At 31.8% G+C, this 17,686-nt stretch overlaps 1 protein-coding gene and 1 long non-coding RNA gene across 3 annotated transcripts; one reads left to right on the top strand and one right to left on the bottom strand.

Annotated features, from left to right (window-relative positions):
• Positions 1–213: 213 nt before the first annotated feature.
• On the bottom strand, positions 214–9,993 carry LOC143076494 (uncharacterized). Of its 2 annotated transcripts, none has more exons than XR_012978672.1 (2): positions 9,901–9,993; positions 214–2,002 (listed from the first exon to the last, which is right to left on the bottom strand). It is a non-coding gene; the product is annotated as an uncharacterized LOC143076494 (long non-coding RNA). The 2 variants fall into 2 exon arrangements; XR_012978671.1 differs by lacking the exon at positions 9,901–9,993 and adding an exon at positions 9,151–9,227.
• Positions 9,994–14,859: 4,866 nt separating this feature from the next.
• Positions 14,860–17,194, top strand: LOC143076491 (serine/threonine-protein kinase TAO1-like). Its single transcript, XM_076252298.1, has 2 exons — positions 14,860–14,958; positions 15,430–17,194. The coding sequence occupies exons 1-2, from the start codon at positions 14,875–14,877 to the stop codon at positions 15,679–15,681; spliced, it is 336 nt and encodes a 111-aa protein (XP_076108413.1). The 5' UTR covers positions 14,860–14,874; the 3' UTR covers positions 15,682–17,194.
• Positions 17,195–17,686: the final 492 nt, after the last annotated feature.

The raw sequence follows: 17,686 nt of genomic DNA, 5'->3' as shown, positions 1-17,686 counted from the left end.
CTCAACTTATATAAAAAAAAATTAGATGATTGCCAATGAGACAAATCTCCACAAGAGACCAAAATAACACCGAAATTAACAACTATAGGTCACCATACGGCCTTCAACAATGAGAAAAGCCCATACCGCATAGTCAGCTAAAAAAGGCCCCGAAATGACAATTCTAATAAATTCAAACGAGAAAACTAGGGCCTAATTTATGTAAAAATTGAACAAAAAACAAATAAGTTTAATGATTCTGTATGATACTAAATAAATAGACATAGCAAGTTGTTAGTTGTAGTACATGTATCAAAGTCGGGTAAAATCATTTGACTTCTTAGTGTATATTTTATCCAGAAGATAAATTGAATTTTGCAAGGTCTTTGCCAAAGTAATCACATATAAAACCTGAAAACTCATTTTGTTTCAAACAAATACATGTAGGATACTCCAATCCATCACTAAGCAGTACTTTACTCTCCTTTCCATCTTTTGATATAACTATTATTCTATGAGATTCCCAGTCTGCTACAATAATGTTACCATAAGTATCTGTACAAAGTCCGCTTGGTCCTGATAAATCCTGTTTATATTGCCAGATCTGTTTACCTGTTTGATCCACACTGTATACTGCATTACCTCCATAGTCACTATAGATTACTCTGTCATTACAATAAACAAGGTAACCCAGGAGTGATTCACACTTAACTTTTATTGACTTCAGTGTATTTCCTTCCAATTCTATAATACGGATTTCATCATTATCCAAACCTACAACAAGAGAATTATCTGATGATGATAATCCAAAGCATTTTTTGTCTAATGTGATAAATTTGGTTACTATTTCATTCTCCATATTGAAGATCTTAATGGCCTTCTCCCAGGGATAAGTTACGACAATAGTGTCCTGATTGATCTGTGTAACACCGAAGGCTTTACCAGGTATAGGTAACTTTTTCAGTAGTTTGCCATCAGGAGTAAGTAGGTTAATTTTGGCACCCCATTCGACTAATAAAAGTCTTCCATCCATCAGACAAATCATGTCGCTTATGGCCTTCCTAATGTTGATCTTTATCTTTTTCTCAATGTTGATGGTCATGTTGTTTATGTTTGATTGTTCTTGTGTTTCTACTTGTGCTTCCCTTCTCACACTTGTCTCTTTCTTCAAATCCATATCTGTTTTAACAACAGTTAATTCTCCTAAGGATCCTAACTTTTTTATTATCTTTTCTACTTCATTATTTTCCTTCATTTTGATGGTAAATTCTTTTGCCCTGTCGTCTTTGTCCAGATCATCTATGTATCGTTGACATTGATGTACGTTTTGTTCAATCTGATGTACACCTAAAAATGATTGGAGTTTTGAGGCATGTGGTATGACTGAATGTAACTGGTCTTGCATTTTCTTTAAGTTTTTCTGTTTTTCTTCAATTTCAGTGATTAAATCTGTTGCCTTTGATTTTTCTTCATTTAGGATGGTATCTGCCTCACTGCATATCTTCTTCTCTAGGTGGGTTAAATGTTTATCTATTTCATTGCGTATTTTCACAATGAATTCTTTAATGCTTTCATATTCTTGTTCTCCCCTTTTAATGTTTTGTGATTTGTTATTTACAATTTTACCTAAGAGTAATAAGATGGAGTTAATTTCTTTCTCTACAGATTCTTTAGATTTTTCAATCTTGGTTTTCTCAACAACGCTAGCTAAACTTTTTATTCCGGTACACTTTGAATGACTTTTGGAAATACATTGATCACAGAAAGGCATTAAATGACTGGGACAATACAGGTTGAGTTGTTCACCATGTTTGTCACATTGTGTTTCAATAACTTGGACAGATGGTTTATAACTTTTGATACCAATAATCTTATGATCACGTGTTCCTTTGGATCTTTTGTGGTGACCAGAACATGTTGAACACAATCCTTCATCACAGTTGTAACACCAGAAGTCAGCTTTAGTGTTTACGTTTCCTTCTATACAAGGTCCACATGGAATAGATTTACTGGATGCCATGACCTGGAAATATCAAAAAGTTATTTTGTTTTATTGTCAAGGTCCAAATAGTTAATGGTGAATGAATGGTGATATTTGGCCAGAAATGAAAAAAGTACAAAATTCAAAGGAGAAAATTAACACCCTGATTTATCATGTGTTGAACAAGACAATGAATGAAAGCAAATATAATGTACAACAAACTACAGTCACTGAATGACAGGCTCCTGACTTAGGACAGGCACGTGTTGGATTCTTCAATGATTGTCTTTAGTTGTTGCTTATTGTATTTGATTATCATGCATTACCCTGTTGTATTGGTCACTTCTTGTGCTTCTTGATTATTACATACGACAAAAATAATTTGAATATATTATTCTAAATCTCAAGGATTACATTTTTAATTATAAAGGAGTTAGTTCGGTAAGGGCCATATTTGGCCCTGATTATAAAGTTCAATTTTACAAGACAAAAAAATGTTTTAAGTTGACTTTAAGACTCAGACATGTGAGAAAGTTAAATAGAACTATTTGTGTCAAAGTTTAATTCTAACACGTTGATTTGTACATCCATTAAAGGTTAAGATAAGAGATTTTGGTGAAATTTGTTGTCGAGGTATGCGCTCTATGTTTCCTGTCCAAAAATCTATAGAAATTTACCTATTTTCATTGATTTTTTCGTGGAAAATCAATATGAGTACAACTTGTGACGTCATAATGAATCGCAGGAACGTAAATTGCATGATGACATATCACAACGCAATCTTGGACTAATGGCAAGACTTAAAAACACTGAAAAATTTGAAAATGTATGGTTTTATAACTGTAATGTGTATGCCAAAACTGAAACTAGTAGCAGAATAAGATTTGATCTATTTGACAATGTAGAAGAAAAAATGAAAAAGAAATTAAAAGATGGAAATTAATTAATTTTCATATTAGTCTGTTACACTTGTTAATATTTTTTGGAAAATGTACAGTTTTTATCAGTATAAATAGATAGATATAAATGTGAAAGATAAATACTGAAGTGTGTCATGTCAACTCCAAATTACAAAATCCTGGATATATATATAGTAAATAGTAGAAGAGATTTTTTTATTATTTTTTTTATTAATATAAATTATACTGTCACTATAGAGTATAGGGGAAATAACTCTAACATTTATTATGAAATTAATATAATCTTATCTCCCCTTAAAACATCTATTCCTTTGCTAGATTTATTCATAACTATATAATGCCATACTGTAAATTAGTTTATACATTCAATGTTGAATGAAGAAAATAATATGCGACATCTTATGTTTGTATGTGTGTATGTTTGTGTATGTCTTATTTGTTACAATTGTATATTTGTACTTATGAACTTGCTTATATGTTTTATACTTCATCACTTCAGATATAATCATGGATAATAATGTAACGATATTATCAATGAATGTGAGGGGTCTTTTTTCAAACTCCAAAAAGAGGGCAGATGTTTTTGATTGGGCTAGGAGTAAAAATACTTCCATAGTGTGTTTTCAGGAAACTCATAGCAATAAAGACATTGAAAAATACTGGGAGGATGAATGGGGAAATAAGTCCTTTTTCAGTCATAAAGACAGTAAAAGTGCAGGTGTCTCTGTTATGTTTAAAAAGGGTCTGGATTTTGTTGTGCATAATTCTATTATTGATGATAATGGTCGTTACATTATTTTAGATATAACAATTTTTTCACAAAGATTAAGTTTTGCATGTTTGTATGGTTATAATACAGATGAACCTTCATTCTTTGACACAATAATGCAGAATATTTCAATCTTTAAAAACACCAGTGTTTTACTATGTGGTGACTGGAATGTTGTATTAGATAAATTTATGGATACATATAATATCAAACATAATAGAAACCCTAACTCCCGTAAAAAAATTGATGAAATCATTGATGTTTTTGAACTACTTGATCCTTGGCGTACATGCTATCCAGAAGATAGGAAATATACCTGGCGTCAGTCCTCACCAATAAAACAAAGTCGCCTTGATTATTTTTTAATTTCAGAAGACCTTTTTTCACTTATGAAGAATACCATTATCATTCCTGGTTATAGAACAGACCATTCGGCAATTCTTTTCACCTTCTCAGCTTGTTTAGAGAAACGGGGCAAAAGTTATTGGAAATTTAACTCTCAGTTACTTAGAGATGCAGATTATACAAAAATGGTTAAATCATGTATTAATGATACTATTTTGGAATACCATCTGTCAGGTGATATGGAAAATCTTCTTTCTGTTGAGTTGTCATGTAATGATCAAACATTTTTTGAAATATTAAAAATGAAGATTAGATCCTTGTCAATAAATTACAGCATTAATAAATCCAGAGAGGAAAAAAATGTCACTCTCAAACTTGAAAATGATATTTTATATTTTGAAAGTATTATGAATCATTCTCCAAATGATGAGGTTCAAAAATCTTTATTTGAAAAAAAACTTGAACTAGAAAATTGTAGACAAAAGAAAGTTGAAGGCTTGCTTCTTAGATCCCGAGCTAACTGGCATGAGAATGGTGAAAAGTGTACAAATTATTTTTGTAAATTAGAAAAGAAAAATTTTATTAAGAAAACCATAACAGAACTTATTGATGATAAAGGTCAGCATATTTCAGAGCAATCAAAAATTCTGATGGAACAACAAAATTTTTATAAAAATTTGTACTCAAGCAAAAAATTAGATTGCAATGATACATCATTTTTTAATCATAACATTAAGCTTACAGAAGAACAAAGTGATCTTTGTGAAGGAAATTTAACTTATAAAGAATGTGCTGAATCTTTAAAATTTATGACAAATGGTAAAAGTCCTGGTTCTGATGGGTATTCTGTAGATTTTTATAAATTTTTTTGGAAAGATATTGGCCCTTTTGTCTTTCGATCTCTTCACTTTGGATATGCGGGGGGTAAATTTTCTGATTTTCAGTATCAAAGTATAATAACTTGCATTCCTAAAGAGGGAAAAGACAGACAGTATATTAGTTACTGGCGTCCTATTAGTCTTTTGAATACTGATATGAAAATAGCTTCTGCTGTTATAGCTAATAGACTTAAACCCGTTTTACCATTTATCATAAGTGACACACAAAAAGGTTTCATTAAAGACAGATTTATGGGTGAGAACACACGCCTTTTATATGATTTGATGCACTATCTTGAGGAAAATAATAAGACAGGTCTTTTATTACTTGTTGATTTTGAAAAGGCATTTGATTCCTTGGAATGGTTATTTTTAAAAAATACTTTGAAAAGCTTTAATTTTGGGCCTTCTTTATGTAGATGGTTTGAAACTTTATACTCAGGGGCATCAAGTTGTGTTATAAATAATGGACACATGTCTAAGTTTTTTCATTTAGAAAGAGGTTGCAGACAAGGAGATCCTCTTTCTCCCTATTTATTTATAATTGGGGTTGAATTATTATCTTTGAAATTAAAAGGTAATCCTGACATAAGGGGAATTACTATCAATGATGATGAATCACTTTTAAGCATGTACGCAGATGACACATTCCTTATGTTAGATGGAAGGGAAATATCGTTGAGGGAAACACTTTCATGTTTTGAATCTTTTTATAAAATTTCAGGTTTGAAAATAAATGCTTCAAAGACAAAAGCACTATGGGTTGGAAGTAAAAAATATTCTGATCTTATTTTATGTCCAGACTTAAAACTTCATTGGTCATATTCAAATTTTAAACTTTTGGGGATTGAATTTTCTTTAGATTTAAGCTGTATCACAGAAATTAATTTTGCTAAGAAAATTAAAGAGGTCTCTGCAATTCTGAAGAGCTGGCAACATCGAAAACTCACATTATTAGGAAAAATTACAGTAATTAAATCACTTGCTCTTTCAAAGTTGGTCCATTTATTGACTGCATTACCAAACCTATCACACTCCAGGTTAACAGAGCTCACTTCATTATTTTATGATTTCATATGGAATGGAAAACCAGACAGAATTAAGCGAAACACACTTGTTGGTAATATTTCACAAGGTGGACTTAATATGGTACATCTTCATTCATTTAATATCTATTTGAAAATTAGTTGGATAAAAAGACTGCTGGCAAACCCTAGCGGTGGCTGGCAGCAGTTGTTACTGGCAGACCTTATGCAGTATGGGGGTGAAAGGGTTTTAAATCTTCAGAAAGAAAAGCTGATTGAGATTGCTAAAAGATGTAAAAATTCTTTCTGGAAGGATGTTTTACTATGCTTTTCTGCTGCAAAACCTATTACTGAGATTTCTGTCAGTGACATTTTATCCTTAGATATTTTGAACTTTTCTTCTTTGGATGATTTCCCATATTACATTCAATGGGAAAAGGGGGGTGTGCAGTCAGTAAGTGACCTTATTAATCGTGAAAATATGATTTTTTATAAATTTGAGCAATTTCAAGAAAAAGTACAAACCAACAATTTTATTAAATATTATGGTTTGATATCAAAAATCCCTAACGCTATGAAAAAATGCCTTAAAGATAACTGTCAAAATCAAGATTTAGATAAGTCTAACACTGGTGATACTTTCTTAAAAAAAATCAGGTGTAATGTGAAAGCCAAATTTGTATATAAAAACTTAGTAGATGAAGTTATTCAACTACCAACAATTAAATTTTTGAAATGGGCAGAGCTGTTAGTTATTGATACTACAGAATGGTCAGAGTATTTCATGATAACAAAAAAGTCTTGTAGAGATGCTTATTTAAGAACCTTTCAATATAAATTTTTGCATAGAATTATAGCAACTAATACCTTTTTGTACAAAATCAAATTAAAAGATACCAAGTTATGTACTTTTTGTAAACTTGGAGAAGAAACCATTGAACACCTGTTTTTTGAATGCCCAATAACTTTTCAATTGTGGCAGTCTTTTTCCAATATTGTGAAACTTTTTTTTGTAAATTTTGATCTCAACAAAGAGAATGTGTTTCTTGGTTGCAAACATGAAAGTTTATTATTGAATCTGCTAATCATAATTACAAAGAATTATATATACAAATGTAAATTAAATGAAACAAAACCAAATATGATCGAGTTAAAGAATAAAATAAAGAAATACCAATTTCTTGAAAATCATATTGCAAAGAAAAATGATAAAGTCCAAGTTTGTGAAAAATTTTGGTCTCCTTTACATGTAATATTTAACTAAGTGTTGTTTTCATATTATCTATGTTTAGTTCAGAGAAAAGAAATAATTTATAAACTATGAGCAAATTTGTTTCTTTAAAAAAACTTGTATTAAAAAGTAAGTCATGATACATATTGTAGCAAAACAGATGAGTGAAAGTATTAGTGTTGTATGTGAGTAAGTCAGAGAGAGAGAGAGGAGAGATAAATCAAATACAATTTATAAGTAACCTAAAATATTTTTATTGTTAAAAATTAATTAGTCAGAGATTCTTTTTGTATATATTGCTATATTTTTTTCTTATATATTCTGTATTTACCCCTTGATACCATTGTCAGGTGGTAGTGTAATGGGGTGTGTAAAATCCTGACTATTGAAAAACAAATAAAAGATAAAAAAAAAGGAACGTAAATTGTCAACAAAATATCTTAATTCCTTGCTAATCACTGTATAAGCTATAATTTATTGCGATATTGCTCAATAATTTCTAACTAAAAAAGGGGGTACGCACTGAAACCCGGACCGGACCGGACTCCGGACTTTGGTCTGAAACCCGGACCCGGACTGGACGCCGGACCCGGACTGGACGACAGACCCGGACTGGATACCGGACCCGGACTGTGGGTTTTTACTACTTTGTCGTTATTAAGATGACTGTCATGATAAACAGAACAAATTAAAAAAAAAAGCCCAAAAAACACACACACACACATTCATGACATTCAGAATGCAAAATTAAACAAAAATGGATAACACAATAAATGATTATTTGTTCGAAATTATTCAAAATTTCCCCAAGAGTTTGATATTTTGTGGTCTGCTTTTGTATATATAATGATAATAAGTGGTTTTATATTACTGAATTGTGAGAGACACTTTATTACTTTGTACGTTCCTTGAATTTGTGTCATGTTTATATAGAAGTTTTTGGAAGGATTCGTGTTGCTTTGTTTTTTACTAGTTTTCTATGTTGTGTCTTGTGTACTAATATTTGTCTGTTCGTTTTTTTTTCTTTGTAAGCCATGGCTTTGTCAGCTTATTTTCTATCTATTTGAGTTTGAGTGACCCTCTGGTATCTTTCGTCCCTCTTTTACAGTTGAATGGACAAGAAATGTGATTTATTGTTTTAACTGTCTAATCACTTTTATTATTTGTTTCCTGTTAAGAAAAAATCAATTGGGGCTGTTGTTATGTCACTGTGTAATAAAAGTCTCATGTTTATTGGGCGTTTGACATTTGTGCCGATTTTAAAAAGTTTCGATCTTTCCTTTGCGCCGATTGTGCACAGGTAAATTACAGGTGAACGTCATTTTCAATATATCAATATAAACCTCTTCCGTTAACCAGTTGTACATATGTTAGGAATTGTCAATGAACATCATAATTATTGTTCCTCAGAATTCGTATGATATCTTCTTTTTACCCGAATTCGTATGACTTTTTATTGCTCCTCCGAATATTAATGATTTTATTGTTATTGACAAAGGTTTACACTCGCTTTAGGATATAGCTAGGTTACTTAAAAAAAGAAAAAGAAGAAGACACAACCAGGAATTGCTAGCAAAATACCGTTAAGCCATGGTAATTGTTTAAATAACCTTAGTGTATAAACAAGTTACTTAAAAGACTGTAGTTTAAGATGGCTGAATTTTTTCCATTATTTATTGGCCTTGCACTAGCTGTGATTTCAGTAATTTAACCCGGCAACATTCTCTATGTGACTGTCCCAAGTCAGGAGCCTGTAATTCAGTGATTGTTGTTTGTTGATGTGTAACATATTTGTTTATTGTTCATTATTAGGTATTTCTACCTTTCCGTGTGGAAAGACCTATTGAATTTCTTCTGATTAGGTCTTTCCACCTTTCCGTGTGGAAAGACCTATTGAATTTCTTCTGATTATTTTTTTTCTTCCGCCTTATTTTTTTCTTGCGGTGTAAAAATGTTTTAAAAGATGTCGCTTAGTTTTTTTTGTATATGATATCATACAGTCTATACGCTTTTGAAACTCACCCTATTTAACCGTTAACACTTTTCTTTGTAAGAGTTATCTCCCCAAACACTGTTTTTCTTGTTATCAGATCTCCTCCGCAACTGTCAAAGAAACCAGCAAATTTATTTTTCCAAATTGCTCAATATATCCTCAGGATGTTAGGTTTTATTTTGACCGAAGCTTTACGAAGACCCCATATGAGAGTAATTACCCCTTTTGTATTGAAATAAGTGAAATAAATTTGTAACTGGAAAACCATAAGTGATAGAGGCCTAGGGTCTTCTAGACTATACAAGAGTAAGAGCAAAATTTGATTATCTCATCATTATTATAATGTACTGTGTTACAGTTCTCAAAAAAGTATCTTCCTTCTCCTGAATAAAAAAAAAAGAAAAGGTGATTCTAAGAAAATTCATAATTTTTACCCAGTCCGGGTCCGGCGTCCGGTTCAGGTCCGGATTTCATACCAAAGTCCGGGTCCGGAGTTGTCCGGTCCGGTCCGGGTTTCAGTACGTACCAAAAAAAGGGGGGCCATTTTAAGAACTTACGGAACCTACTAAACTGGAATCCGCTTGTATTCGCTTCACTCAAACGTCTACTCAAACGTCTATGACAAAGTGTTGTAGTCAGCCGAGAACCAGCTTAGGAACCTACTCCTTTGAACAATAAGACATTTTTTTTTTACAATATATGAATAAAGGTTACATACACATTACTCTGCATTTTATACATAGTCATAAAATAGAATAACTAATATTTTAATCAAATACCTGTTGCTTTTGTTATGACAAAAGTTTAGGTCTCTTTCACCGTGTGTTCAATGTCAACCAACCTGGAAGTTATTTAGGACATGTCTATACCTGATTCAACTTATCAGTAAATATTTAAACCACAGAGAAAATAACTGACCCAAATAATAAAAGTTCAAAATATTTTTTTATCATTTGAATTACATCCATGACATCAGTGGGATTTAAATTTTCTATTAGAGGTTTGTTTTGTTATTCTTATTGTTTCTAAAAAGGGAAACATTCTTTTGAAGAATCTGGATATATTTTGTTTCCTTTTTATATGCTGACAAACTATTAGCTATTTTCTATTAAAGTGTTTTGTTAGTCCTATAACCATGATAACATATGAACTCAGGGGCATTATTTACTATTTCTATTTACTATTTCTGATAAAAAAAAATTAAATCAATGTGTCAACGCATAAAAAAAAGAAAAGAAAAGAAAAAATCAGTATAAAAAAATTGAAGTCATCGGATTTGCTCTGCCTGAGACAAAAGTCATTGTATGCAAGCCAAGGGATTAATATCGGGAGGCGCCATAAACTATTTGTATGAAGCTAAATATTTTAGAATGTAGAAGACCTGGATGCTTTATACATTGTATGCAGATTCCATATTTTACAAAGATTATGTCTTTCGTTTGTCCATTGTCCTTGACCTCATTTTCAAGATTTAGTGACTGCTTGAAATATCAGTGATTAAGGTTAAAGTAACATGACTAGGTAAACTATATGTGGTGTATGGATTGATTTTATATTAAAAAAAGTGTGATAATTTATGGTCATTGTTAAGGGTCTTGCTCCTTCAGGGGCACATCCAGCCATTTAAAAAACGGGGTTGGGGGTTCCAACTATATGCCCCCATTCAAATGCATTGATCGTCCAAAAAAGGGGGGTTCCAACTCCAGGACACCCCCCCACTGGATCTACCACTGATCTGGCTAGATGACACCATACTGCTTGAAGTATGGATCAACTAAAGTTGTTTATTATTTCTTTGTATTGGTAGGTCGGACAAGTGGAGATGACACAAAGGCACTTGTCTCAGAAAAAACAGTCCTATATAACTTATATTAAGTTATATAGGGGGGAAAATTCTGAGAAAAGTGCCTTTGAGATAACACCAAACTGCTTGATGCATGGATCAACTTAGGTTGTTTATTATTTCTTTGTACGTCAGACAAGTGGATTGGGTGGACACAGAATGACCACGACACTACAAAGATTGTCAGACATAATCCACTAACATAATTGACCAGATGAAATACCCAAAAGTTCAAAAGTGATATAAATTGGAGGTAGTCCAAATAATCAAGCCGTCTGCTGTGGGTATTTTTCGATTTTGACTTTTTAGCTCACCTTGCCCAAATGGCCAAGTGAGCTTTTCTCATCACTTGGCGTCCGTCGTCCGTCGTCGTCCGTCGTCCGTCATCGTCCGTCGTCGTCCGTCGTCCGTCATCGTCCGTCGTCCGTCGTCCGTCGTCGGTAAACTTTTACAAAAATCTTCTCCTCTGAAACTACTGGACCAAATTTAACCAAACATGGCTAACCAACCAAGATGGCCGCCATGGCTAAAAATAGAACATAGGGGTAAAAAGCAGTTTTTAGCTAATAACTCAAAATCCAAAGCATTTAGAGCAAATCTGACGGAATAAAATTGTTTATCAGGTCAAGATCTATCTGCCCTGAAATTTTCAGATGAATCGGACAACCCGTTGTTAGGTTGCTGCCCCTGAATTGGTAATTTTAAGGAAATTTTGCTGTTTTTGGTTTTTATCATGAATATTATTATAGATAGAGATAAACTATCAACAGTAATAATGTACAGCAAAGTAAAACCTAAAGTAAGATTTACAAATAAGTCAACATGACCGAAATGGTCAGTTGACCCCTTTAGGAGTTATGGCCCTTTATAGTCAATTTTTAACCATTTTCCGTAAATCTTAGTTATCTTTTACAAAAATCTTCTCTGAAACTACTGGGCCAAATTAAACCAAACTTAGCAACAATCATCATTGGGGTATCTAGTTTAAAAATTGTGTTTATCAGGTCAAAATCTATCTGCCCTGAAATTTTCAGATGAATCAGACAACCCATTGTTAGGTTGCTGCCTCTGAATTGGTTATTTAAGGACATTTTGCTGTTTTTGGTTATTATCATGAATATTATTATAGATAGAGATAAACTGTAAGCAGCAAAACTGTTCAGCAAAGTAAGATTTACAAATAAGTCAACATGACCGAAATAGTCAATTGACCTCTTTAAGAGTTATGGCCCTTTATAGTCAATTTTTAACCATTTTCCGTAAATCTTAGTTATCTTTTACAAAAATCTTCTCCTCTGAAACTACTGGGTCAAATTATTCCAAACTTGGCCACAATCATCATTGGGGTATCTAGTTAAAAAATTGTGTCCGGTGACCCGGTAAACCAACCAAGATGGCCACCATGGCTAAAAATAGAACATAGGGGTAAAATCAGTTTTTTGGCTTATAACTCAAAAACCAAAGCATTTAGAGCAAATCTGACAGAGGTTAAATGGTTTATCAGGTCAAGATCTATCTGCCCTGAAATTTTCAGATGAATCGGACAACCCATTGTTGGGTTGCTGCCCCTGAATTGGTAATATCAAGGAAATGTTGCTGTTTTTGGTTATTATCTTGAATATTATTATAGATAAAGATAAACTATCAACAGTAATAATGTACAGCAAAGTAAAACCTAAATAAGTCATCATGACCAAAAAGGTCAATTGACCCCTTAAGGAGTTATTGCCCTTTATAGTCAATTTTTAACAATTTCAAATTTGAAAATTTTCACTAACATTACCTACTGTAACTACTGGGCCAAGTTCATTATAGAGATAATTGCAAGCAGCAAGAATGATCAGTAAAGTAAGATCTACAAACATATCACCATCACAAAAACACAATTTTGTTATGAATCCATCTGCGTCCTTTGTTAAGTATTCACATAGACCAAGGTGAGCGACACAGGCTCTTTAGAGCCTCTAGTTTTTATCCCACATTCCAGAAAAAAATTAAATAGCCTTACCAGACGTCATAATTATTTGGCCTAAATTTGAGGCAGCTTTTCTACTATCGAGAATTCAGTATATGACATTAAGTCATCTAGTGTTCTGATGAACGGCTAGACTAGCTGCTCTGTGTTGTTGCATTTTACCGAAAATGCATTACAATGTTATTTATAGCGACAAAAAGAGAAGTTGGATTTCCAGCATCACAAAAAATATTATCATTAGGGACATTAGGTTTTGCATTTTCCTCATAGTTTAGTATATTTTATCATAGATATAAGCAGATATGGAATGAGTGCCAATGAGACACCTCTCCATCCAAGTCATAGTTTATAAAAGTAAACCATTATAGGTCAAAATACATGTATAAGTTTGTGATTAGGTCACTTCAAGGGGGAACCATTAGTGGTAGGCCAATGTTGATTATTAAACAGTTTCATAAGCATTAACACATTTTAGTTTCATGGCTAATATTTGGCCCTACCCTCTCAGTCATGGTCTATTGACTTTAAATTTTTTGCTTAGTTTTCATGTATTAGTTTGTGATTGGAATAGTTTAAAATGAAATGCTAATGTTAAGTGAATGATATTTGGTACTTGCAAGTATCATTTCCATGGGGATCATATAGCCTCAACCCCTCATCATTGTTCATTGACTGAAACTTTTACATAGTAAATAAGTTTGTGTTTAGGGTTGGTTAAAGGAAACAGCTTACGATAAGTCAAAGCTTTTTGGTATGCAGTTGTATTGGCATTGACATATGTTCATTTCTATGGAGATTGTGTAGCCATGTACCTTCAGTCATGGTTTATCGACTTTGATATTCGCAAAACTTACATGTTAGAGTATTGCAATGCTATTATAATTTCAACATTTGCAATATTAAAATAACAAGGTGGGACATACGTCTGTGATAATATTTTATATTATATATATTAACATTTTTTATCATGATTTTAGGTATTGTTTAATGAGTGTGAAGGGATGGTATACAGATTTCCATGTAGACTTTAGTGGTACATTTGTATGATATCATATACTACGCGGGAAAAAAGTAAGTGCTATTTATATAAACCAAAGAAGATGTGGTATGAGTGCTAATGAGACATCTCTCAATCCGAGTCACAATTTGTAAAAGTAAATCAATATAGGTCAATGTACGGTCTTTAATACGGAACCTTGTTTCATATTAAACAGCAAGTTATAAAGGGCCCCAAAATGATGTGTAAAACCATTCAAACAGGAAAACCAACGGTCTACTCTACACAAAAACTGAGAAACACTTATGAACCACATTAACGCACAACAACTACTGAATACCAGATTACTGACTTAGGACCGGTGCAAACAAATGAAGTAGTTTTAAACGTTTTAATAGGTACCAATCATATGCTTTATCTAGATACCATAATATTCATAATATTGTAAATTAAAAAAAAAGTCTTATTTTCTTTTGAAAGCCCATGATCAGTGTTATAAAAACAATTACTGATCCAAAAAATCGAATATAGAATAAAAATGTTCAATGCAGTTTATATTGTTGGCTTTTTTTTAGAACTACCAGTACCCTTTTTTATTGTGAAAATATGCTTCATTTTTTACTTTTGGGTAGATTCTAAAAGTCCAAACCAAAGGCCATTGCATTAGGGTAGAAATATTCCAAAGAAAATAACCATGGTCTCTTTTACACATACATTAATCAAAAGGAATAAAAAAACAATAAAAATTTATTCAAAGAGACAAACAGTTACTTTGATTTAAATTGATACTACTAAAAACCTTCTAAAAGATTAACTTATTACAATTGTTTATAAAACAGATGAGATTAGATGACGCCCAGTTAACGGAGGCATAGGAGTTGAAACAACGACTGCAGCAAGAGTTTGAACTACTGATGGCATATCAGAGTAAAATTAAGATGCAGATAGAGGCCCAGCATCACAGAGAGAGGAAACAATTAGAGGAGAGAGTGTCGTTACGACGAGCTCTCCTTGAACAAAAGGTAGGTAGATTGTAAATAGACAGTTGACGTATATAATGAATTTTAATTAGATTTAACCAATGCACATTTTTAGAAACATATATATATTCATTTCATTTACAGAACTGCCTGTAAAAATTGTTTTTAGGGTTACCTATATGCCAATGAGACAACAATTTAATAAAAATTAGTTATCTACACAACACAGAGTTTAACTCTCAAAGATATCATTGTAAACTCTTGATGGACTCGGGCTGTTTTCAGTTCTTCAGTTGGATTGTTGTCTCTTTGACTCATTCCTTGTTTTCATTCTCAATTCTATTCTCTTTACGACATATATAAAAACAGTTAATGTTCAAACTTATAAATGCTTCTTGAACTGTTTCATCATGAGGTTCTGTAACTATACACTCTAGTCGTTTTTGTTTAGAAGAATATGCTCAAATATAATATAACCATTTGTTTATCATGCACCTTTATCATACTTTACAGATGGATGATGACAGAACAAAACTTTCAAGTGCTAAAACAGAAATAGTAAAAGCTTTAAATGAACGACAAGTGAAAGAAATAGAGGAATTCGATGAGGAGACTATAAGTTTAGGTATGAATGCCATGGAAGCGTTGGAAGCCTCTACGATGGCTCAGAATTACGATGATGACGTTAGTTTACGAGGAAGTATGATAAGTCTGACTCCTAGTAATAGTAGTAGTTCTTTTACTTCCACCTCGTATCGGGATTAACCCTCATCATGTTCGGCGTTTTACTCAGGTGTTCAGAACACCAATAGTTATTACCACACACTCAGTGAATTTCCCCTTTATGGAGGATTTCATACTCCATCACTGTTCAGTTCTGATCCAGGAAAAATAATGTGCTTAATATAGAAAATGTTAACCATGTATTCTGAATGTTCAAGTGCCTACTGGCAGAGTGTAGAACCGCAGTGATGGTTACCAAGGCAACCAAATGAATGTCCTTGGAACAGGAGTAGTTTACTACAAGTGTGATTAAAATGGAGAGGATATACTCTTCATTATGAATGAAGTGCTTTCATTATTTAAGTTATCTCACTACAAGTCTTAGAGCGGGATGCAAGATTCATATTACTTGTTTTGATGATGTTAATTTCTGTCAACCCCATATTTTCTATTCTTTATTTTGATTTTTGATGAGATTGACACAAATGCCAAATTAATCCATGTGATCATTGTGTGTTTATTAAATACTGCAGTCAAATGACAATGAATGATGTTATCAGAATTTAAATTTAAGTTTTTGTTTACTTGTGAAATAAAATATTATACAATTTTATCACATTAATATGATAATTAGAATAGATTAAAAAAGAGAAATGACACAATTCAAATAAGAAATAAAAATAAGAACCTTAATAATCCAGTCTTGTCTTTTAACTTCCTATGTATATGAATAATGTGAAGTCTTGCATCCCACTAAGCTTGTTTGAATAACTTTAATATGTTTTACTATGCTTAATTATTTTGTTAAGTGTATACCAATTTTTGATATATATATTATTTTGTATTGTATGAAACTTAGAAAATATGATAATCTAAGAATTATTAATATTTATGGTACTTAAAAAATTAGAATGAGAGAAAACACACAATAAAATTACATCATGGAGGAATAGTTAATCAAAATGACATATCATTTCTGTTGAACAGAGTAGGTCAAACTTAGACGAAGGGATAGATATAAATAATAATATTCTGTAAATTTAGAAATTATGGCATGCATTTATTATTGGGATTTTTCAAAGACGGACAAAAGTGTGAGTTAAATTATTGTGAATTTAGAAAAATCTACATACAGATTAATGGTTTAGTTTTCAAAAATGTGAGTTCTTATTATTATGATACTCACTGAATTGCATTATTTGTATTAATAAAAAACAATAAATAATTTCTAAATTTACAGTATCATGAGTATGGGGCATAGCTTTTCTATAGTGTTTGAACATTTTTGATGCTGATTCTTTTCTGTAAATTTAGTTAACAGACTAATAATAAGATACATACAAAGGATGATTGTATATTAAAATTTGAATTACCCCATTGAGACAAAAGTTACATCCTAATGACTTCCTACAGTAAAATTTAAGTTTTGCTGATGTTTTTTGGAAAACAGATATGACCATCCACATCAAAGAATTAAAAATGGAACTGTATAGTTCCTAGAAAGTATGGACTGGTATGTTTCTTACAAGAAAAACCTACAAGTTTTATGGCTGGTCCCTTAAAACTTGTAAGAAAGAACCAAGGCACTTATACATGTAAATAACTGCTTATAATTGTTGACCATTGAGAACATACATTTCTAAATTATTTAAAGGGAAATGCAAGTTATTTGAGTGTTAATATACATTATATATATATATATATCAATGTCATGAGTGTATATATGGCTAATTTAATACTCAAGTTAGATATCAAAATTGATTTTTATATAATTATAGGAAAGCTATGCTCCCGTATGAAATTTACATTTGAATCCAAGTTTCGTAAGATTTAAACAATATGGTATATTTTAGTTACTGCATACATTGTATTATTTAATAACATCCACTTATAAATATTTTACTCCATCTGTTTATTTATTTTGCTTTGTCTGGTAATTCCATTACTGTATACCAATTTTAAAGACACACCTTTAAAGTACCTGTACATTTTTGTACCTACGATTATGGTAATTTTTGTATACCTTCTGTTATATAAGTGCCAACTG

Source organism: Mytilus galloprovincialis, chromosome 5 (assembly GCF_965363235.1).
Source record: "Mytilus galloprovincialis chromosome 5, xbMytGall1.hap1.1, whole genome shotgun sequence".
Taxonomy (NCBI): Eukaryota; Metazoa; Mollusca; class Bivalvia; order Mytilida; family Mytilidae; genus Mytilus; species Mytilus galloprovincialis.
Note: the sequence above shows the minus strand (reverse complement) of the source record. Positions and strands in the feature narration are given on the sequence as shown.